At 39.6% G+C, this 23264-nt stretch overlaps 2 protein-coding genes across 2 annotated transcripts; one reads left to right on the top strand and one right to left on the bottom strand.

Moving 5' to 3' along the window:
• Nucleotides 1-797: 797 nt before the first annotated feature.
• On the bottom strand, nucleotides 798-10520 carry ATP6V1D (ATPase H+ transporting V1 subunit D). Its single transcript, XM_059849745.1, has 9 exons — nucleotides 10363-10520; nucleotides 7842-7959; nucleotides 6658-6737; nucleotides 5285-5352; nucleotides 4586-4630; nucleotides 4057-4160; nucleotides 3603-3669; nucleotides 2284-2362; nucleotides 798-1660 (listed from the first exon to the last, which is right to left on the bottom strand). Exons 1-9 carry the CDS (start codon nucleotides 10401-10403, stop codon nucleotides 1519-1521), a joined length of 744 nt encoding a protein of 247 aa, XP_059705728.1. The 5' UTR covers nucleotides 10404-10520; the 3' UTR covers nucleotides 798-1518.
• Nucleotides 10521-10650: 130 nt separating this feature from the next.
• Nucleotides 10651-21290, top strand: EIF2S1 (eukaryotic translation initiation factor 2 subunit alpha). Its single transcript, XM_059849744.1, has 8 exons — nucleotides 10651-10794; nucleotides 12644-12885; nucleotides 14263-14342; nucleotides 14766-14917; nucleotides 17370-17476; nucleotides 19240-19337; nucleotides 19994-20137; nucleotides 20442-21290. The coding sequence occupies exons 2-8, from the start codon at nucleotides 12645-12647 to the stop codon at nucleotides 20565-20567; spliced, it is 948 nt and encodes a 315-aa protein (XP_059705727.1). The 5' UTR covers nucleotides 10651-10794; nucleotide 12644; the 3' UTR covers nucleotides 20568-21290.
• The last annotated feature ends 1974 nt before the right edge of the window (nucleotides 21291-23264 follow it).

Raw genomic sequence — 23264 nt, 5'->3', positions numbered from 1 at the left:
TTCTGTGCACCTTCTGACACCATCCATCCTGTGGGAGAGGCAACAACAGGTCTGCAGAGCTCCAGTGTCTCTCTTTCAAGCTGGATCTCTATCTTACAACAGACTGTGGACCTACCATTCAGCTGTGCTGTCTGGAGCTACACAAGAGAAAAGGCCTTATTCATACAATTCTAAAATGATTTTTTTAAAGGTGCTAATATAAATTTATTCCTTGCAGTTACCCTGTATCTGCAATTAAGTGCTGTGTCAGGTTTAAAACGAGATGCTTACCTTGAATAGACTAGACTTGTAGAACACATTCTGGGGCATGTGTTCGGTTTGCTGGTTGCAAACCAGTGTCTTCAAGAAAAAGAACACAACCAATGTGTTCAAGGAATGACTGGACATGGCTGTGGACTGACAAGGTGGTGGTTGGTCAAAGGTTGGACTCAATGATCTTCAAGGTCTTTTACAACATAAATGATTCTGTGCTTCTGTCTTTAGAAAAACAGCTCTTCAAACTGAGCAGGGTCTAGTGACAGCTTGCTGATCAGCCACTCTCTTGGACTCCACTCATCAACCTTGGACCTGAGAATCGCAGGAAGGATGAACTGCTGTGTATTCAACCCTGCTTTGCTTGCCAGCCTTCTGAAGCAATGAAGATTTGCAGCAATATGTAGCTAGATGGTTTTTTTCTATGTGCTTTTGGCAGGAGAGAGCCACTTCTCTCCATAGCTACTTATTTAAAGCCGTAAACATTAAGTAAATGTGGGCACAGGCTATAAGAGATGTATTCTGTGTGGTTTCCATGTCAGGCGTAAAGGGTGAAGCAGAGGTTTTATTTTGAAATCAACACAAGCTTTTAAGACTGCCATCTTCTAGCAACTCGAGCCAGACACCAGGTATTTTAGCAGTTAAAATTTACACTTGTTTCTAGCACAGACAGTACACGTTGGCAGAACCTCTAATTAAAACCATACATATTTTAGGCCAATGGTAACAATCGTGCAACAAAAATATATCACAGAAGACTGTGGATTTCATCAACAGGTTAGAAAACTAGAGTTTCCTTTACAGGGATTTGACTTCAGCTATGCCAATTCTGGCTCTAAGCAACTTGAACGTGACTGGTTCAGCAGCAAAGAACATCACATGCATCTTCCTCCCTAAGTAACATTTTTCTCTGCATGTACTAGGAAGGGGAGCAATTAGATGAATCTGATTAGGCAACTCCAGAGCCATCCTTCAAAAAAAAATACAGCTATCAACAGTCATTCCTACTAACTGAACAAACAGGCTGAACACGGACTAGAAGGCTTTCCTTACAGTAAAGCATCTGACCCATTTCTGCTTTCTCTCTATGCTGCAGTCAAGTTCCCAGATTTCTAATCTCCCAGGAGAAATCCACAATCCATTCAACTCAAGACTTGGACACCAAATGAGAAGCCACATAAGTATCTTGGAGGCAACATGTCTTGAATTATATTGCAACTGGACGTTCTGTATTTTGGGTCCCCTGCTCCCAGCAACTGTGCAGGGTTACTCGAAGAGAAGGTCCTCGTCCTTCTCCTCTGCTAAGAGATTGGCTGGCTCACTTTCCTCACCAGCAGCCCTCCGCAGCTCCCGTTCTTGATCAGACTTTTCTTTCAAGACTTTTTTCTTTTCCTGGATCTTTTTAAGCCTGTGAAGAGAAATGCAGCTTTATCTGTGAAGCAAATATGTTTTCATACAACAGGTTAGTAGCTATACCATACAACCTGGACTTGATAAAGCTACCTGGAAAAGTTCCACAGGAAACAAAAATTCTGTAACAAAATACCAAATTTGGCAAAATGGCAGAAAAAAAAAGGCTTTTATTGCTAGCTGCTGCAATTGAAAAACTTAATCAAACTAAATTATATTCTTGTCCCTAAACACTGCATTATACTATTCTGCTTGTATTTAATCGAGTTCATTCCTCTTTCATTCATTTCAGGTTTGACATTTTTGTTTCAGGTGGCCCAGAACATTGACTATTGGCAAAGGTGTTGGTTGGTAAAGCAGAATACTTCAGGTACTGTATCACATCATTCCCTCTGGAAGAACAATGATATAGCTATGTACAAATTAATGGAAGGGATTCATTTATGACTTTCAGACAAGTAATTGGTGAGTGCCTAGCTCTGGAAACTCCATGTGCAGTAAGAATGAGGTCATGTTTAACAATGTTTGCTTCCACATTTGGTGAACAATTCTCCTAACTCCCTTCTGAGGAATGGTCTATGTTAAGAAGAGACCAGTCTAAGCTTTTGACTAGTCTTTTACCTGTAGAATTCCTCTCGTTCTCGTTCATCCAGTTCTGTGATGATATAAGAAAGAGTACGCTCAATCCTGGGAATAATCACTAAAAAAAATATAAGGAAGTTGGGATGCTGTTATATTAGCCAGGAAGTTACCTAAGGTATTGCATAGATGTTGTTTGATGTCAATCTAGGAATTCTTTTGGCTAGGAGAAATCTATGTCTTTCATGGAAGATCATACTATTTCCTGATGGACAAGTACACAAAATAAAAAAAACTCCTGACAAGAGGGCAAATTTGAATTAAAACTATGTTCTTCCATCACATTGTTTCAGAAACTTCAGTATAGCACCTTTACTCAGAATTATTCATTTAAAAAGGCCATCATGAAAATAAATATTCAAATACAACACAATCACAAAACAAAAGAGAAGACAGTAAACACAGCTTTAACACCAGACTGCACAAGCTCTGTGTCAGAATCATTTGTTGAAAGAAGAAACCTGTTACCAGCACTACCAAAATTATTTGGAAGGCTGCAGAGGAAACCTTTTCTAAATAATTTTTTCAGTGATAAGCTGCAGTTAAGGCCTGTGTGTTCAAAGAAACCAGTCTATGAAAAACTGCTGAAATGGATGATTTGGAAACATGGACTGAAATACATTACTATGTACATGCAAAAATTATTAAATCCATGACATCTAAACTCAGAAAGCAACTTGAAGCAGTCAAAGCACTCTGGACACTGAAGCAAAAGCAATCACAGCCAATGTTGGGATTGTAGTAGTACTTAAAAAATAGCAAGAAACAAATTTACAAACAAGAACATGAAGAACAAAGAATTCAGATCAAAATAAAATACCAGGTTATTGACATAAGAACTGTTCCATCCAAAACCAAGAAGTCACCAGTCTCTCCACTGGGCACCACCATTACAGTTTTAAAGTTCATTAGAGTTATTTAAATATATTTTAGTTGTTTGAAGTTTATTATGCTAGCTATTGGAACATCTTAACATATAGAAACATCGTATCTTTTGCTTCTAGTCAACAGGCTTCACCAGTTAAGTCAAAGTCACTAGCAGGGACTGCAGAATATTTGCAAAACTTTTGATTTCCTGATTACTTTCTCATGTTTGCTTACTCATTTATCTCTATGTCCTCCAGCCCATTCCTCTGGGCTTATAATTTTTTTCTTTCTTGCAATATGCCTAATTGTAATGCTTTTTAGAAACCATTCTTGAACTGGTGAGAAATTCTAACAAGAATGGCTTCCTTGACCCTGCTCCTCATCTTGCATAGAGACAGAAAAATGTTATGCATCCCAAATGGAAAAATACTCACCATGTTCAATTGCATTCACACGTCTGTTTGTTATTTTAATGGCTTCATCCAAAGTAATAAAGGATGTCTGATGGAATGGGATTAATAAATTAATACATAACAAGACAAATTCAACATTTCCATCAATTCTGTACACAAAACCAAAGAGCTCTTGAAAGCCAAGTCTATAATGTAGCTTTACAAACCATGTCCTTGATAGAAGCAGAATGTTTTCTACTAATGTCACTAGCACGCTGAATACTGCACATTAGCAGTTACAAATACCAACTCTCCCAAGAAGTTTCTTCTGAGCATTAAAGAATAAGGATTTCTCTGAAGCAGTAATATGGCTAAAAAAGTTTTGCAACTTTGCACAGCACTGGAACTATAATAAGCTACAATTACTGAGAGATGATACCTTCATTTTAGAAAAGTGAGAAACCAATGATCCTGTTCTTTTTTAACCCTCACCAACCTGTAACGAGGCCAGTTCCACAAGCAGCTCCACAGCTTTGGCATAGTTCCTCTTCAGCTTAGCCAGCTGTTCTCCACCCCTGGCCAAGCCAGTCAGCTCATAGCCTGAAAAAACCAAAAATTGTTACTATGGCTATTATAGTGTTTCCTTACTAGATAAAAATTAACACTTTACACACTATAGGGATATAAAGAGCTTATCAAATGAGAAGCTAAAGCCTTTGCCCATGAAGCAATTGTCTTTGTAGTGGTTTATGTTGTGCATGTCTCTAGTAACACTTAGAAGTCTCAAAATCTGGAAATAAAAATCTTCTCCTCACCTGAAAAACATACTGATTTCAGAAAGCAGAATCTTTTAGAAGTTCCTAATAATCCCTCCATGTCACAGGAACAGGCAAAACATCAAAGGAAGTAAATACCCCTATGCCTGTGATGTAAACTGACTTACCATTAAGACATGACAATATTTCTGTATGAGCCTGGAACAGCTGTAAGTACATAAAGACAGAAAACAGTTGGGTTGTACTCACTGTCCCCTCCTTCCTGGTAATGCTCAAAAACTGGCAAGGTTACACCTGACAAGAGCGAAGAAAAATGCACGTAAGAGACATAAAGGGTTACAGATTTATGAAGTACAGCTCACTTTTACCCCTTTTGCTCCTGATTATGTAATGTCAGAAGCTTTGTTTACAAAATATTCCCATATAGCTTGGAACTATTAAGTCATGTTGGTTTTGCAATATAATACGGAACTTCAAAACTGTGTTGAGTTTGCAGAGATCAAGATCCATGAAAAATTCAGGGAAGTATTCTGGTTCATTTCATTTTATTATGTTTAGTAATATGTTCTCTTTGCTCAAGGTATATTTCAATCATTCAATTCTGATTTATCTTTTTTTCTTTATAGACAATTGTGTGGATAGACAATTGCTTGAAATTTATTTAACTTTGGGGCTTAACTCCTGATCTGTTTTCCAGTAAAGCTCTATGGGTGTTATACTTTGTCCAGAAATTCAGAAACTGGACTGCAGTTACACACACTCATTTTGTTTTATGTGAGGTAAGTAACCAAATATAAAAATCACAAGCTGTATGTGAAAAAAATAACAAATTACAATTGTTCCTACAGATAGGTAAGAAAAAAAAAAGGAGACTGTTTGGATACATTCCTGCCTATTTCCAAGTCTCCTCCCACAATTCCCTTATGAGTTGGCCTGGAAAGGAATCACCTGCTACATTGTCTTTTTTAGCTCGGATCTTGACTTGTGCTTTGTTCACATTTTGGATCACAGTGGTACTGTAAGGAAGAAAACACAGATCCCAATCAGGAAAATTGAAGTGGTTCATTAACTCATCATTAGATACAAGATGAATCAGTTATCAAACAGCTGCGAGGACCTGGAAAGTGTTGTCAGTTCAGTTCTCCTTACAATTCACTGCAGTCTTCAAAGCTAACATAGAAGCTTTGAAAGAAACAGGTTTCCAGCAAAGTCTGGAAAAGATGCAGAGTCCATGAAATGTAACTTTAAAAATGTCTTAAACCAAGTTTACAAAGCATAGCTGAAAAACTAGCCAGCTATCTGGCAAGTTATTTTAATAACATTGAGTCTAATCAAACTGTAAGATTTCTTTCACAATGAAAGTGAAGGAATTTCAAGGCTTTAAATGCAAACCAAGGCCACAACATTTTGTTCATTTTACTTTCTAAGTATTTGTTCTTTCAGACCATTACTGAGTTTATTTACCCACTACCATATTAACGAACTTGGACTTGTACAACAATTCATCTTGCAATCCAAAGTAACTTAAGGTCTTCCAAGAAGAGGTCACTACAGCTGACTCCTCTGCTGAAGTCCAGTTTACTTAAAGGGTGGAATCTGACTTGTTTATAGCTAAACACAGTGACTAGTTAGGACAGGAAACAGCACTATATCCAAATGAAAGGGCAAAAAGACTTTTCTTCAGCAGCACGCAGATTACTGCTGTGTCTGATCACTTGGCTCTTCCCCATTAGTTGGTAGTACCATCAGCTGATTCTTAAACACTTCCCCATGCACACCTGAATGAATTACACAAACAGCCTAGACAGAACTGTAATTTATTAAAATACAATTAAAGTATCCTGCTGGAAGAAAAGGATTTGTTTGCCCTCTTGCATACAGCCCTCTCTGGCCCTAGTGAGACAAAGGTCAGCGAGGTCGGAGATAAGAAAAACTGGTAAAACCACCGTGACTTACTGGCAGAAAAAAGCACACATTACATCTATCCCTCAAATTCACAAGAAAGACTAAATTAACAAATTGTCCAATACTCTGGTATAAATTCTTGCTTCCCTACATTTTTGATTCCAAGCCACAAAAAGCAACACCTTCTCAAAAATTTCGGTAATCTTTCTACTTTGTTTAGCTTCCAACAGAGTTTTCATCATGCAAGTTCTCTCTCTCCTGCCTTTACATAACAGAATTTAGTTCATCCCATCCACTGTCATATTTTTTAAGGTGCCTTTAAGAATTTACCTTTTTTTTCCAAAACAGAAAATAATAATTTGTTGATAGCTCTTTCCCATACGTAGGACATCTCATGGAAGCCCAGCAATCCTCACCTGAAATCTCCTGCTGTGAACTTTGCCTCAGCAAGTGAAAAGGCAGCTTCTCTCATCACCTCACCCATCAGCATCTTAGTCTGTTAAAAAAAAAAAAATAAGGCAGCAAATACAAGGCACATTGTTACTCCTTTTCCAGGATAAATAACTAGCAGCATAAGGAGAAGAAATTGAAGAGAGTGAAAAAGTTCTATATGAATAGCTTACTCTCAAACCGGAAATTGTAATTCTCAGGTGACTGGCAAAAAAAAGAAGTATTTCAGCTGTTTCACATTGTAGAACTCATATAAAAAGCAAAAGACCTGTCTTAATCATGAAATTCTATTACATGGGGGTTAAATAACAACAACAAAGGGGCTCAGTAGGAAAATACTCTTGTTTCACATTGTGTGGAATACTATGAAAAAGCTGAAGTTGGTTTTCAACATACAAATGAATACAGTTTTGTGAAGCTGCATTCTCCTCCCACTCTATTTTTTCCCAATTTTTATAGGTTTCTAGCCCTTGTAGCTAAAAACTATTGAGAAACACCAGCCTTTGTGTGATAGACAATGTATAGGAAGAAATGACAGATGATAAGAGCTTGTCTATAGCGTGGCAACAAAGGACCACTGCTAACCATGGACACTGCAGCAGCTGCAACTGAAACAGTACAACTAAACCTATCTGATATGGCAGAGCAGAACAACACGTAGCAGGCTCTACTGACTATCTTAGATTTGTCATCCATGCTACAAAGGAAGAAGCAGGACTCTGTGTTTCTTCATAAAGGAACAAATCCCATCTGAACAGAACTGCTTGCTAGTGTACCTAGTCATGCAGGAAACATTACCAATGTGCAGTGTCCCCTCAAGCCAGATAAAGCAATAAAAATGGGACTGCAGAACATTTTAATACCAATCCTAAAGTATTTGGCAGCATCATGATAGGGAACTTAGGACACAAAAGAAAGCAGAGGCTAAGACTGTCTGGAAAGAGGTGAAGAATATTAACTCTTCCAAGTTTCTGTATCATTGCAGCCAAAAAAACATAATTCTGCTCATGTGTTCTCAGTAGTCTCACTTAAAAAAACAGGTTAGCCAGAAAGTCGTCCTATATTCCAGCCTATCTAATGAAGTTAGGAGAACAGGAATGCACAACAGACAGAACCGTAAAGTGAGCCAAACAAAGGAAAATTTACCTACCTCAATAATTTTCTTAAGGATCTGCCTGAATCGAAGCGTCAAAGCATCAGATTTTTTCTTCAGGAGGTTACGACCTGTTTGAGCTCCTTTCAAACGAGCTTTCATGATAGTCTGAGCCCTGGTAAGCAGAGGAATAAAGAAAATACATCCTGCATCATCTGAAGGGATTAGGAAATAAACTTATGTGAAGTTTTCTGACATGCATATAATGGAAATTATGAAGCAACCATGAAACACCATTGCAGTAAAACAAGATGGCCACTTCAAGACAGAATTTTAGATTCCCATTTAAAATCAAGGGAATTTATACTTCTCTCCATCATCAATGAGAACTACAAGGTTATTATCTGTGAAGTCAAAGCTCATACAAAAATTGACAAGACATCTTTCAGTGCTTCTATAATAGGAAATAAGATTTTTCATTTTTCTTCATGACTTAGAAGTACCAGAAATCAAACTACTCCAAATACCCGCTGTCACTGTGACACTGGTATTGCTTTTAAGTTCTTTTACTGCCATGTCATCTTCTCAAAATCAGACAGAGCAAATTCCTCATGTGGTCATAACAGCTGATGCCATGTTCTGATTTTACAGAGCAAGAAGATGCAGCAGTTGTACATTCTGGTTTTCCTTAGCTTCATATGCTGCATGGGAGATATACAAGCTATCGAAGACAATCCAAAGCATCAACAATTTAAAAAGGATATTAGGGAGTTAGCTGTTACCTTTACATCCAGTAGCACACTTATAGGTTTCTTGTATGAAATTAGGAACTGTACTGCTTTCTACATGCAGCCACTGTGCACAAAAGACACTGCTTAAGTCAAGTTCTTACACACTTCCTCTCTGACCTTGGAAAAAGTAAGTATAATTAAGATTCTATCTACACAGTGGAATCCATTACTGGCCACATCTACTGGCATGTGATGAGAATAGCTCCATTAACATCTACCAAATAAGTCTAACTGAAAACCATTAACACGTTATGAATGTTTATGATTTTAAAAAAATCAGAGTAAAAAGGCAACTTTACTTTCCCAACTAGCAGGTGTCTGTCATCACCTTGAACTAACTTGTTTGCTCTGTTCACCACCTGCCAGAGACTGGCTGGCCTTCTAGTTCGAGCAAGATCTCACTCTCTCTGAGAGTGCAATAAACAAAGTCTTGTTTACTCTCAAGGAAACTAAGCAGCTTCTGGAATTAAAGATATCCAGCACAGAAGAGGCTCATAACAGCAAGCCACTTTATAACAACAAAAAAAAAAAAAACCAAACCCAAACCAACATAAAAAGTAAACCTTGTGAAATCCTCTTCTGTCAGTTAAAAAAAATTGTTGTAGACACAGGACATCTTTATTTTGCCATTCCAACTTATATTCCTTTGGGAACAGCACCCACATTATTGTCTATCACCTCATTTGAAACCAGGCTTGTAAATATTAGGCCTTTGTACATGACCACCCTCATGCCACAGTGACACATCACCTCACAAAAACAGATACCTTTCAAAAGTGATTGAGGTGCCCCCTCCTTGCACACCTAAACTGAATGAAAAAAAGCACTACCAACGAGCAAAACTGAGACCAGATGACTTGGTGTATGCAATAATCCATTTCTCTGTATGCAATAGTTTATTTCTAAACTAAATTTCAAAACAGAACATTTACCATGTAATGTATTAATTTTTCCATATAAACTGCTACTTTATATGTCCTGAGCTCATACAGAGCGAATAATTATTATTTTATGTTTGAGGTTTTCTGTCCTTCAAGGCATCCTTTATATTATAAAGATTATGTGCAGGCAACCCCCTTTTATGCAAGAAGATTTGAAACAGCCTTTCCCCTTAAAGCAAAGTCTGTCTATCCTGGAGGGCTCCAAAAAGAAACTGAACAGTGTTATTAAATCAGCAATTTTATTCAATTATTTGTGTTAGTTCCAATGTCGGCAGCTTTCTAAGCCTTCTCAGGAGACATCTGATTTCATGACAAATAGTTTGCTGTCTGAAGCTGGAAAATTACCTGACTGTCCACTACACTGGGAGCACTTTACTTCCTTCTTCTAACGCTTTGTGGCCAACCTCTAGTGAAGGAGTATCCTCTGTTGCAAAGTTAAGGGAAGCTGTGGTTCCGTTTGTCCATTTTTCCTACACATACATTCTACAAATTGTTCTTTTTAAAATAAGGTTTGCGTAATCACATGATTTTAAGTATCACACCCAGCCGGTGCCGGGCCCTGCCACAGCCCTCTGAGGACAGACAGAGCTGATGTGGAGCCTGGAAGCGGAATATGAAGTTTAGGACCAGTGGCCCTCAGCGGCTCCGTCACAGAACCGGGGGAGCCCCGCTCGGCGGCGCAGCGCGCACACAACCGGCGGAACGACTCCGAGCGCCGAGCCCCGATAAGGAGCCCTGAGAGCCCCGAGAGCCACCGAGCCCGCCGCTCCCGCCGCCTCGGGCACGGCACGGAGCCCCCGCGCTCCCCCCTCGGCGCTATCCCGACCCGTCCCGGCGGACACTCACATCCGCGAGGGGAAGATCTCGATGCGGTCCTTGGCCGACATGGCTGCGGCGAAGCCGGCTCGGGCTGTCACCGCTGTCACCACCGGGGCCCGGACCGGCTGTCGCCGCCGCCGTCACGTGACTCGGCCCCGCCCCCGCGCGAGGCGGTGCCCGCGCGCAGGGAACCGAACCCGTATGCCAGCGCGGCGCCGGGCGCGCCGCTTGTGGTCACGTGTCCCCTGGCGTCGCTAGGAGGAGACGCGATTGGCTGAGGCCGCGGCTCTGGCCGCCCGCCTCCAGCGGGCGCTCGAGGGGAGCGCGGCCCCTCTCGCCTCGGCGTATCGGCGCCTGCGCAGTGAGGCGGCAGCGGCCGGGCGCACGCGGCGCACGAGCGGGGCCGGCGCGGGACTGTGGGGCGCGAGCGCAGCGCGGAACCCCCCGGGCCGCAGCCAGGTACGGCCGCGCGGCGCGGTTCGCGCCCCGGCTCTTCCCGGGCGGCGCGCGCGGCCGCGGCGAGCGGCGCCGCTCAGGGCCGGGCCCGCCGTGACGGCACCGGCACCGCGCCCGGAGCTCGGCTGCCCGCGGGGTCGCGCTCCCCGGGCCTCCCGCCGGCGCCGCGCCGGAGATGGGCTTTGCCCGGCCCCCTCTCCGGTGCGGCGGCGGCCGTGGGGCAGCGCCCGTGCCGGCGGCGCCCGTCGCGACTGGCTCCGTTTCCGCAGACGTTGTGCGGCCGCGAGGGCCTCGACTGAGGTGTGCCCAGCCTCTGGAAAAAGATGAATTCCAGCTTCGGCGTGGTGGGCGTAGTGTTGCTCCTGGGGATCTACCACAGAAGGCCGAAATAAAAACCTCGTGACTGTGGAGAGAGGAGTGAAGGGCTGCGTGTGCGGAGCGGTGTTTGTCCGCTCCTGCGCGCTGTGGCTCCAGTTGGTCGCTTTGCAGTGCAGCTCTCTCGTGTACCCCATAAGTACGGGGATTGAGCCGAGCTGCATTGAGTGGACTGGAAAGCCGAGCTGTGAAGTTTTCCTTTTTAACCTTGGAGTTCTTTGTTCAGTTTCAGCTTACACAAAGTTATACAAAATTTTCAGAGTGTTTTAATAATGTTTTGCTAGTCTGTATTTCCCGGTTTTACAAGAGAGGAAATAAGGGTGGACATGGCCTTCTGAATTGTGTGGACATTTGTACCATAGCATTTTGCATTACCTTCCTATTCTGATTTTAAATTTTCTTATAGCTAGGAAGCACTGGCACTGCTGTAAAGATCGTGACTAAAACTTCAAAGTGGTGACTAAAACCTTCTGAAGGAGTGATACATTTGACTTGGCATCTTAGGCTCCTGCTGCTCTAGAAAATTTTCTGTGTGAATCTTCAAGGCATAGACAACAGAACTAATCTAGTTATATGTTTAAAAGCATATGGATTGATTGTCAGAAAAATAAAGCAGTCAAGGCATTCCTTCTTACCACTACCTGATTTTCAAATGTTGCTTTTGCACCTTTTTTTTTTTTTTTAATGTAGAATGAAGGAATTCTGGTTTTTTGGTGTGATTTTGTTGGGATTTTTCCCCTCCAGACTAGCAGTCTGTTGGGGGACACTTTTTTAGCCCTTTCAGTACTTCAGGCCAGGCTAGTTCTATTCTGATTAATGCCTTTGCTTTCTTTGCTGACAGTTGGCCTCTGGAGCAGGTCTTGCAGGATTACTCTGAACATGTAGTGCTGAGTTTAAAAGTCATATGCAGTCTGCTTCTCCTCAGTGCTACAGAAGCTTCCATCTGCCTCTTATTTTCTTAGCCTCACGCGCTTATTATGTGCATACAAAATCCTTCATGAGCACTGCATGCTTCTCTCCTACGTCCTCCTGCTCTTACAGTCCAGTTATGATCCTTGAGAGTCCCTTCCAACTCAGCATATTCTGTGAATCTCTGAGAATGTTACACACTCATGACTTGGGATGCATGTGAGGTGTGCAATGCCACCTTTCCACCACGTGAAGAAGCCTTTCCAGTGTGCTGTGTATAGGTAGTATGGCAGGTGAAGTGGGTAATGAAGTCTGGGTAGCAAAGCTTTTTCTACGTTAATGCAAAAAAATAGCATCTTAGGAAATGGTTGCAGTAATAGTACTTGACATGCAAGTTAATTAATTATTAAATTTCTACTAAAACCTAAGCACAACCTTATCCTAATTGCTACTTTTTCTGCCACTGTTCCTCTCTATTGTCCCCAGTCCTTGCTGGTTTATTGCCATATTTGTAGGAGGAGGCAGTGATGTACTGTGAATAAAAATGGTTTTTTTGCTCGAATTCCAGAATGCCGGGACTAAGCTGTAGATTCTACCAACATAAATTCCCCGAGGTGGAAGATGTGGTGATGGTCAACGTTCGGTCCATTGCGGAAATGGGAGCCTATGTCAGCCTGCTGGAGTACAACAACATCGAAGGCATGATCCTCCTCAGTGAGCTGTCCAGGAGGCGCATCCGCTCCATAAACAAACTCATCCGCATCGGCAGGAACGAGTGCGTCGTGGTCATAAGAGTTGACAAAGAGAAAGGTACCTGGGGATGTGGTGGGCTCTATCAAGATTGAATTTGTAGACAGAAGTGCACATGAACTCAGCAGGTGTTTGTGGATTTTGCCAAGGCTACTTTTTTTGAGCATTGAAGTAAAATAGACCATCACTGACCATACCTATGATCATTCTTCTGTTCCTCTGTGTCCTTTGGGAATTGGGTTAATGAAAGTAAATCACATCAGTAAAGATTTAAGTGAGTCCTCACCAGATCAATCACTGAACTATGGTGAAGTAGAATTTTTTTTTTTGATACCTATGTAGATTTTCTAAGTCAACTGAAGAGAAGGATCACTTGCTGTAGACACAGAAATCTAGATGCTAAGCATTTGGTGCTCACCATGCATCCTGTTTGTTAACAAGTCTCAAACCTTGTTGATAAAGGTGATGGCAAGTACGTCATCGTTGTGAATTCTGTAGGGTACAAGTTAGAATTGTACAGGCAGTTTTGGTTTTTCCTGTCTTTTGAATGTTTGAATCTTTGAAGGTTTTTAAAATGTAATTTCTATTGAGAACATTTCAGATTTTGATAATACTGTTCCATCTCTAAAATCTCTGTCCAGCTATACAGAAATAATAAACACTGAGTGTGTCTCCTTGAAATGTTACTGTTGGTATGCTCTTTCTCAAGTTATATGCTTTTCTAGAATACTTCTGAAACTGCAGGTAACAGAATAAATAATGAGTGATAAGGAAAAGCAGAGATGAAAGAGGGGCAAGAATTAACCTGTTGCAGATAAATCTGAAGTGGAATAAGTTTCCCAACATCTCTTATGAAATTATACTTTTACAAATTAGTCTTGTTTTCTTATTAACAGAGAAACATATCTGGAATTTATCTAGTGGTCTTTTATTGAACTGGAGAATATATAGTTTGTGAGAAATAGGTGGAGGCCTTTTATAATTTAGAAGAGAGTTCAAAAGAAATTTTTTCTTGGGCATTTCTTTCAGGCTGAGCCTATTTTTTTAGGAAACTGTTCAGAGCTAAAGTGATGAGGTGCCAGTCTTGAATTAAATTGTATTGAGCACTAAAAAAGTATGCATTAAATTTACTTCTTTGTATGTTGGAATGATTTTTTCCCAAACTGTGTACAGAAACATAAAAATAGATCACTAGTTGCTGAGATAAAATTTGCTACTGTAAGTATTTGCAGTTGAAATAATTTTGTATCCTAATTTGGATCATAATTTGCTTAAATTCATCAAGGTTTAGTCTTGTTTCTCTCCGTAGCAAAATATGGGGATACTGTAGGCAGGGAGCAAATCCTGAGCCAGAGTGTTTGTTCTTGAGTTTCTCTTGAAGGAGTCAGACTTAGATTGTACAATGGCTGACATTTTTAAAATCATCTTCCCCAACAGGTTATATTGATTTGTCAAAAAGAAGAGTTTCTCCAGAGGAGGCAATCAAATGTGAAGACAAATTCACAAAATCAAAGACTGTAAGTTGCCTTTCTATATTTAGGCCCTGTGTATTTCTAGCTTCTTTCTTGAGCAACCAAAATGTGCAGACATAAAAGTAAAGCATTCAGGTGTTAGGCATTCTGTGATTCTCATTTACCCATGCAAAGATATATAACCAGCTTTTCTGTCCATGAGTGTTACATGATAAGCTGCTTATTAAATAATTAATAGATCAAGAAAGGTGTCAGTTGAGAACTTATGATGTAAATGGGCATATTTAAATTATCAGAAATCCAAAGTGTGAGCAGGTTTAGCGCACTGTGGGCAACTTTTTATTGAAAAGATGTGCAGGTAGTTTCATGCTCCCATCCTTACTGCTGTGTGGCCTTAACACTTCCAAGTAGAAATTTTCGCCTGCTTTCAGTATTTGGTTTGGGGTTTTTACCAGTCCGGTGTTGCAGGTTTACAGCATCCTTCGCCACGTTGCTGAAGTCTTGGAGTACACTAAGGATGAGCAGCTGGAGAGCCTGTTCCAGAGAACTGCCTGGGTGTTTGATGACAAGTACAAAAGACCTGGATATGGTGCTTATGATGCATTCAAGCATGCAGTCTCGTAAGGACTTCTTCTATGCTTCTAGGGGCTTATTTCTAATTGCAGACAAGTATTTCCTGAAGTTGAGCTGTCACCATGTTCTTTTGGGTTGTATCATTTGGTTTCATTCCCAGAATCAGTATAAAGAATATACTGGTCAAGTAAATCTAGTAAATTTTGACATCAGTCCAATAGAGGAAGAACCATTGGTCTTTGTCTGTCAGAATTTGCCTGGTTTTAGTCCTAGGCAGATTTTATCAGAAATACCTAGCTTTATGTCTGAAGACATTTCTACTCAGAACTGGTTGTCACTCTTCCACTGCAGAGGCAGCTTTTTTCTTTTTTTAAATGCAGCAAGCTGACTTGTTGCTTCTCTCCACTTTTGAACTTAAAGAATGGGATCATAAGCTTAGAAATGGAATTATGAACAGGAAGAGGTGGAAATTGTGATGCTGAGGAAGTATGCGCTGAGATAGATGGCTTTTATTTTTTAAATGGAGTCTGATATTTTAATTTGCTTTCAGAATCGAAGTATTTGGTTTCCCTTTACAGAATCTGCTGTGAAATTGTCAATCCTAAACTGGATTTCTCAGTGAACATCTTCAGTTATGTTCTTTCAGAGCACCTAAGTGTGTGTGTGATGAACTGGAGTTGAACGCTAGATGGCAGTAATAATGCTTTTAGAAATGGCAGTGACTCTAGGAGGCAGGGCACTCTGTGGTGTTCTAAGTAGCTGAAAACCAGCTCTGCCTTTTGGAGGAAGAAACAGCTTGTGTCCTCGTTTAGAATTAATGTGTTTTGTTTCATAGTTTAATGGTTATTTTCTGGTGATAGCAGATTTACTGGTAAAGGGAAAATCTGGACATACTGCTGTAAAAGGAATTCCAGCTCACTCTTAACTGATAAATACTTAGTTAAACATCTGTATAATAATTTTTCTTTTTTTTTTTTTAAACACGTCTAGTTACTCTGGCTGTTTTAGCTTCAGTTGTATAATCATGAAAACTCCTGAGCACAGGCCTTTTGTTGCTCATGTGCTATTCAGTTTGGAGCACAAACTTCTGAAGCTGTCTGTTCTCAAAACATCTTTCCATCAGTAATGCCTTAAGATTTCTGACTGTGATTGGCACATTTTATTTGTTCCTGTCGTGCTTCTACATAAATGTATAGCAGTTGAGTAGAACAATGTGGATATTGCTGCCTTCCTGGTTTTGCCGGAGTGCTGTGAGAAGTTTAGAATTCCCATTAAGAATTTGGATTGTTATTCCTTTCTTTGTGCTGAGGATTAGTGTTTTGGAGTTTCACACAGCATGATACCTATTGCAGAAATTGGACAGTATCTTTACATTCTAATCAGTAAAAATTTAGTACTGAGAACCTCTTGTTGAAAGCCTACCAAATGCTTTAACAGGTGGATTTAACAGGATAGTTTGGAAATAAAGCAGAATTTGTCTATACCGTAAATCACTTCTGCCATACAGGTTCATATTTTGATCTGTAAAATCTGTTTCTGAGTTCTGTTTGCTTGTTTGGCCCTTCTGCTCTCTATACTTAGCATACAAAAACATGAAAGTTGATATTTTATTAGCAGCAGAGACCAATCTCTAGTATTACCTCTGGCTTTTGGGCCATTTTATTTCATGTTTGCCTGCTGGTAGTATTGTAGGTGGTCTGGTGTTTTTTTCAGAAAACTGTGACTTTTTGTCTCTGCAGAACAGGAGGTGTTTTTGTGAGGAACTTTTTGGTTCTGTTCTCTGTTTCAGATTTGGGATAAATTTGATACAGCAATAGAAAATTGACACCACCTCTTTAAAAGAGAGCTGCTGATTTATGTTGGTAAACAGCAGAAGTGTTTACTTCTGTGATCTCTGAGTTTGAAACCATGAGCTTGGGATTTAAAAAGCCTTTTTCCTTGCTTTAGCTGAGAGTGCAGCCAGCAGATAAATATCTGTCTGCGATCCAGATGCTGTTAAAAACAAGTACCAAATAACATGGAATGAATGTGGGTTACTTTGTAGAATGACAAATATCTTGAGTTTGAATGAAATACTAAAATAATTTTAAAACTCCAGATTCATCATGGATTTGCCTTTATGTGGTGTGAGTTTATCTTCACTTTGGAGAAAATATAAAAATATCAAGAAGCTGGATAATTGTCACATTCTATTTATCTCATATACAGGGAGCAGGAGAAAAGCAATTCCTTTGCTTTAGAAAAGAAATTTAAATAATTCAGTTTATTCCTTCCAGGAACAAATTGAGTAAACTGCTGTGTTTACCAATAGAAAATGCTTTGAAAATAGATGTGTTCATTTTCTTGCAGTGTTTCAATGGGTTCTTAAGAAATTTCCCAGTTTTCTTTGCCTAGGAGGTGTCTAGGATTATTCATAAGAAATGGAAATGTAGCAGAAGTTTATGTTGTGTTGTATTCCTCTTCAGTATAACTTCTGTAACGTTGCTTTGCTTGGCTCAGAGACCCTGCGATCCTGGATAGCCTGGATCTGACAGAGGAAGAGAGGCGTGTATTGATTGACAATATTAACAGACGTCTGACACCGCAGGCAGTCAAAATCCGAGCTGGTGAGTTCTTCCCACGTGCTCCTTGAACCTATCTTGATGCTTAGGTTGAGATGGTGTATCTTGTTGCAAACCATAAACTCAGTTAAAACTAATGGTTCATAATGCTGATATTTGAACGGAGCTGTTCAGAATTAAGACACCTTAGTCAAGAATTGCTTTCAGATTGCCTGTGTGGGTTCTATCCCAAAGTGCAAGGTGGTTTGGCTTTTATCTTTCCTTGGAACACGGGCTGGTTGTCATGATAGATAATGTGATCTGTCATATTGCATTGGCACACAATGAAAGTAAATATTTTATAGTTATTACTGCATCTACAGTATTCTTTTTCATTATTCAGAATTTTAAATTCATGGATTCCCTGACAGGATAATTGAACTCTGTCAGCACAGCTACAGCATGCACCTTAGTCACTTGTTCATAAACATGTGAAAATAGTATTTCTAACAGGTTGATTGCAAACCATTCAGTAAAATATATCAGCTCAAGCCTAGCACATCTCTAATCTATGAGCTAGTTTGTCTCTTAATAATTTAGTGTGGCAGAAAAAGCACATGACTGCATGACTTCAGAAGGCTTACTTCAAAACTGTAAATCTGGCTCTACAGAACAGCCTAAAGGCACACTTGCCATTAAATAGATAGTGTAGCTGAATCACTTTTTTAACTAACTAGATTGAGAAATTGCCTCTGCTCTGCAAGTGTATACTGAAGAGCATTAACACTTGCTGATTACTGTGGAGAGAAGAGATAAGCCTTTTCCACTCTGAAATCAAGAAGAGAGTACAAAAAGTAAAGTAATGTAAAATTCCTCTACCTATTGCTTTAGACTGCCAGGAGTTAACACAGAGTTCAAAAATTTGATTTGATTGCCTTGAAGACTGCATTTACTAACATGAATAGCACTTCATCACTTTTAAAAATAAAGAGCGTATCTTCTTACTTCCTTCATGCTGCCTGATTTGTTCTGATGGTCTAAGTCATTAATTTTGTCATAAGCGCAAGTGTAGAATCTTGCCATTGGCTTCTATTCTCATCCTGAGACTGACTGGGATGTTCCTCTGTGAATTTGTTCCTGATTGCTCAGAATTAGCTGGTTTTTGTGAGTCACCTGGAAGAGAAACCAACTTCTTTGAGTAGCTTAGTCTTGTGCCATTGCTATGCAGGTAAAGAAATCTTTGACTTTACACTGATCAGGGTATTACAGATATCACCAATATTTATGCCTTGATTTTCAAACACCTTCAAAAGGCTATAGCTAGCTATAATTCTAACCATATGTGAACCTTATAAAAATGTATTCTAATGCTCCTCAAGTGATGCCTCTGTGCCTCTGTTGTAATTGCTGATGGAATTCCATACCTTTGTGGATGTGCTCCTTTTCAAGTTTCACTTTTTCTGATCTTGCATTTTCTTTGGTATTTATTGTTTTTATATCTTCATCTCTCTATGTGAAGTACATAACTATTGGTGTTGTATTTGTTGGATGAGAAGTGAGTGAATATGAGTGTGGAAATCTGTATTCCAGCTTTTCAAAGCACAAGGTAAAATGTTGCATTGTCTAAAGAATTTATAAAGACTCTTACCTCAGCTTATAAGTCAAGCAAATGTAATACCTTCCTCAGATTTGGAAGCTACTGAGGCTCTCATTGTGGATAAACATTGGTTGCTAAAAAGATTTATTAAAGCTTAAGTTTAAAAGCTTTAAATATTTTTTTCAGCTCTTGGTAATGGTAAAATTTTATTATTTGTATTTCTCTGTTGTAGATATTGAGGTGGCCTGTTATGGTTATGAAGGCATAGATGCAGTAAAAGAAGCTTTGAGAGCAGGCTTGAACTGTTCCACGGAGAACATGCCCATCAAAGTGAGTGTCAGTCTTAAAAATGGAATCAAAGGCAAAGTTTTCTGATGCCCTCAGGGACCAGTGGTGTGCAATTGCTCTGCCCCATCAAGCCATGTGCCTGATTTCCAGCTCTTCTCCAGCGGGGCTCTAACACACTTCCTTCAGCCATGTGCTGGCAGTCCTTCCTGTGATCGTGCAATACCTTTCAAAGTTTGGGCAAGCTGTATTCATTCTGTTCAATATATTAAAGTCTAGTATTGGCACAGAACAGACCCACTGTTCCTTTATGCAGTCTTAACTAGGCAGCAATAAATTTTATTTTCAGGTATAAGATTGTGTAAGAAAAGGAAAGTTTGCTCCACTGACATTTGAGTGTTGGTAGAATGACTGCTGTACCCAGTCCTAGTTTTTCTTCCCCAACAGTTTTTGGATGTTAAGTGAACTACTGACTAAATGTTCCAAAAAAAAAAAAAAAAAATTGGAAGTACTTTCTCCTTTGAAAATTACTTTTTATAATGGTCTCTTATAACAAAAAAAATAGTTTACTTATTTGGTCATCATTTTAAAAAAAGAAAACATATGGGTTTTAATGTTTTTAATTTTTGATCTAACTAGGCTTAATATCTTTTCCTTTGTTACTGAGTTTGCTTTTTTCCCCAATCTTTATAATGTGGTAGATTAATCTGATAGCCCCTCCTCGTTATGTGATGACTACTACAACACTGGAGAGAACTGAAGGACTGTCTGTTCTGAATCAAGCCATGGCTGTAATTAAAGAAAAAATTGAGGAGAAGAGGGGAGTCTTTAATGTGCAGATGGAGGTAAGAACAAATTACATTCTAAAATACAACTTTTTTCCTTGCACTACTTCTAAAGTAGAGCAAGATCAGTGATGCAACAAGAAATCTCAGCAAAAAATGTTGATAAGTTATTAAAAAAACAGAAAAATCAGGACTCTCTGTTCCTGAAATAAACAAATGGCCAGAAAATCTGGTTTTCCTGGGTTTTATTGTGTGACTTCAGGATGTATTTTATCTCTTGCTCTTTATGTAAAATCAGAGTCTACAAATCATGTGACCTTTCTTTGTGACAGTTTGCCATGTATTCTGTTTTGGTTTTTTTCAGCCTAAGGTGGTCACTGACACAGACGAGACTGAGCTTGCAAGACAGCTGGAAAGACTGGAGAGGGAAAATGCTGAAGTGGATGGGGATGATGATGCCGAGGAAATGGAAGCCAAAACAGAAGACTAAATGTTCTGGGATACTTAGATCATATAAAAAATTAAAACCCCATTGCAAACACTCTGGACTAAATTATTCCAGTATTGAAAACTTCAAAAGCAAATATATGAAGTGTTTTCCTGTTTTAAAAAGAACAAAATGTTAAAGGCTTTTCTAAATAACATTTGTTGCAGCAACTTACACAAATTGAACCCTTTGAAAGGAAGTTGCCTAGTCAAATTGAAGACACAGATCTGGCCAGACCGAGTTTGCAGCCCCATACTTAACACTTTCATACATAACAATTCCTAATTGGTGATTACAGCTCAATGAATCTGTTCATGATCTTTCGTGGGAGCAGCAAAACCAAACAAGTGGAACAGTTCTATACAGAATGTATTTGAGCAAGTATTCAATAAATTTCTAGGCTATGTAACTCCAAGGTTTTGGGTTTTTTCCTCCTCTTCTGTCATATGACCTAGAGTGGTGTGAATATAAAACCTGGAATAGTATGATCAATGGGAGACTTCTCTTTACCATTGAAAGGGCTTTCTATTGTTTGCTTTAAATCAAGCTGAGAATGAGTGGAACAAAATGTTTTACATTAATGTTTTCTGTGCAAGTTTGTTGGTGCAGACATGTTTAAATTAGCATTTCTGTTGTTTACCATCTGCATTTAGGGACCGAGAACTTGAAAACTTTGAAAATAGCTTGTTTCCATTCCAATAAACATAGCTAATAAATGAAAAACTACTTATAGTTGCACTTTGCTCTGATGGATGAATATAGCAGGAGCTTTAATGAAACGTAGTTCAAAATGGGCAGCCACTGTCTGTGAGTTCGCTGCAACGTGACCTTCAGTTCTGCCTACCCTGTATCCCATTTATACTGAACTGAGATACTCTAAAAAGAAACTGTTTCTCTTCTCTGAAGAAGAGAAACAAGGTGTGTTTTCTGAAAGGGAAAGAGTTGTGCTTTTTAAGTAACCTTTCAAACTTGCTAGGTTTCTAAATGTGTTGGGTTTTTTTTTTTTGTCATTGCCATGTCCCATACTGCCCATTTTTTTGTTAATACTTTTTTATGCTAGAGGAAAAATGCATGAAGAATGAGGCTTTGAGCCTTAACTAGACATTCTTATTACTGCCATGGTACAAACTATTTACTTGCTACATGGAGTTGCTACAAAAGGCATTCTAAAGGGGCGTACATGCTGCAGTGTGTTGCTCATCAGTGCTGGGGTACCAGAGAAGTTCATGTGTACCCAACTCTGACAGTAAAGCAAAGCCAAAAAAGTAAATAACTTTCAGTGTTTACAGATTGGAAAATACTCGAATGTGCAAATTCGCAAAATCAAGAAAAATATATTTTTAATAATTTTCTCAAATTGTCTTTTCAGCAGCTGCGTGTGACAGCCTTCCAACTGTGCCCATCCACTAAAATAGTGATTTGACTTCTGTTAAACACAATAGGTGGGTACTTGGAGTAAAGAACAAAGTATTTTAAAACTGTCACCATGTAATCTCCATGCCATAATAATTCTGTAAAGGAAAAAGGACTGATAAGTGAGCCATGAATGCTCCAAGGAAGGAAGGAGTGCAATGAAGGGATTATAATTAGTATAATCTGTGACAGCTGTTTTGGTGTGTTAATTGGTGAGCATTGTTTCTGTCAGGAACTTAGAAGTTTGTTAAATTTCTGCACTAGCTACCAGAGCACTTTTTAATTAGAGCTGGAATGTGCTGGTGAGTAAAGTTCGAGTTGGTTCTGGGTGCCTGAAAAAAATGATGAAGACAGTGAGGATGATATCAAAGCCGGTTCAGATAAATGCATTCCAATCTCTTGTCATCCTGGCAGAAAAAAAAACCCCAGGTTCTTTCAATTTGTTCTCTTGAGCATATTTCAACCAAGAATAAATAAAAGACACGAGACAACCTGGAGGATCCCTCTCATGCATTGCAGAAGCAGGAAGGAGGAGGTATAAAACGCGTGTTTTGGAGGCCTGTTAGTGAGGGATTACTGGGGTCTTGCTGTGCTCCACCACTTAAAGACCTTTAGGAGCTGCTGAGCTGATGTTGTGTCTCAACTGGCTCTTTTTCCATTCGTGAAACTGCCTTTGCTTACCAAGTGCTTAAAATAAGGGTTTTTTGTGAATGTCTCTGTTGAGTTGCTAAATCCGGGCGGCACATTCCTGCTGTTCATTAGCTACTGTGCTGTTTGCACCATTGTAATCACAAGGCCAACACTCCACTTGCGCCTAACATAGTCAATGGAAGGGAAGGGGAAAGGAATACCTGTGGACAGGGCTCAGCCTCATGTGTTCATTGCAAGGATCTCAGTTTGACTTTCCTACCCTAAATTGATTTTCTAAGATTGAAAACTTGGAAACAGTTTTATAATAATATCTGGTAAGGACTTAATGCAAAAATCCAACCCAAACAGGGGTATACTGGCTCAGGTCTGGTAACACACAGCCCACTATCCTGTTTCTAATGAGGGAAAATAGTGGTTTCTTAAAAAGGGGTTCCCTGCTTCCTTGCGGTTGTTGTGGTTTGTCTGGTTTTTAATACAGTGACAAATCCTTCCTTGCTGTTTTCTCTCTGATTTTGGCTCATAGGTTTTTTATTTAGGTGCAGTGGACCTGGTGTGTTGCTCTTCATAGCAGAATCTGCACTTTGATTTTTAAGAGTAGTCAATGAAACAACTGTTTCCAAATACTTCCACCTTTCT

This window comes from Haemorhous mexicanus, chromosome 6, assembly GCF_027477595.1.
Source record: "Haemorhous mexicanus isolate bHaeMex1 chromosome 6, bHaeMex1.pri, whole genome shotgun sequence".
In the NCBI taxonomy this organism is placed as follows: Eukaryota; Metazoa; Chordata; class Aves; order Passeriformes; family Fringillidae; genus Haemorhous; species Haemorhous mexicanus.
The sequence above is the reverse complement of the archived record's forward strand: the minus strand, read 5'-3'. Positions and strand labels throughout refer to the sequence as shown.

What these genes read in the sequence shown, in the direction of transcription:
- EIF2S1 (XM_059849744.1), top strand. Translation starts at nt 12,645, where the DNA reads ATGCCGGGACTAAGCTGTAGATTCTACCAACATAAATTCCCCGAGGTG. An exon ending in GGCAGTCAAAATCCGAGCTG is followed by an intron (nt 17,477 to 19,239) that starts GTGAGTTCTTCC and finishes TCTCTGTTGTAG; the next exon opens with ATATTGAGGTGGCCTGTTAT. An exon ending in TCTTTAATGTGCAGATGGAG is followed by an intron (nt 20,138 to 20,441) that starts GTAAGAACAAAT and finishes GGTTTTTTTCAG; the next exon opens with CCTAAGGTGGTCACTGACAC.
- ATP6V1D (XM_059849745.1), bottom strand. Translation starts at nt 10,403, where the DNA reads ATGTCGGCCAAGGACCGCATCGAGATCTTCCCCTCGCGGAT. An exon ending in TAAAAAAGACAATGTAGCAG is followed by an intron (nt 4,631 to 5,284) that starts GTGATTCCTTTC and finishes CGCTCTTGTCAG; the next exon opens with GTGTAACCTTGCCAGTTTTT. An exon ending in GAACGAGAGGAATTCTACAG is followed by an intron (nt 1,661 to 2,283) that starts GTAAAAGACTAG and finishes TTCTCTTCACAG; the next exon opens with GCTTAAAAAGATCCAGGAAA.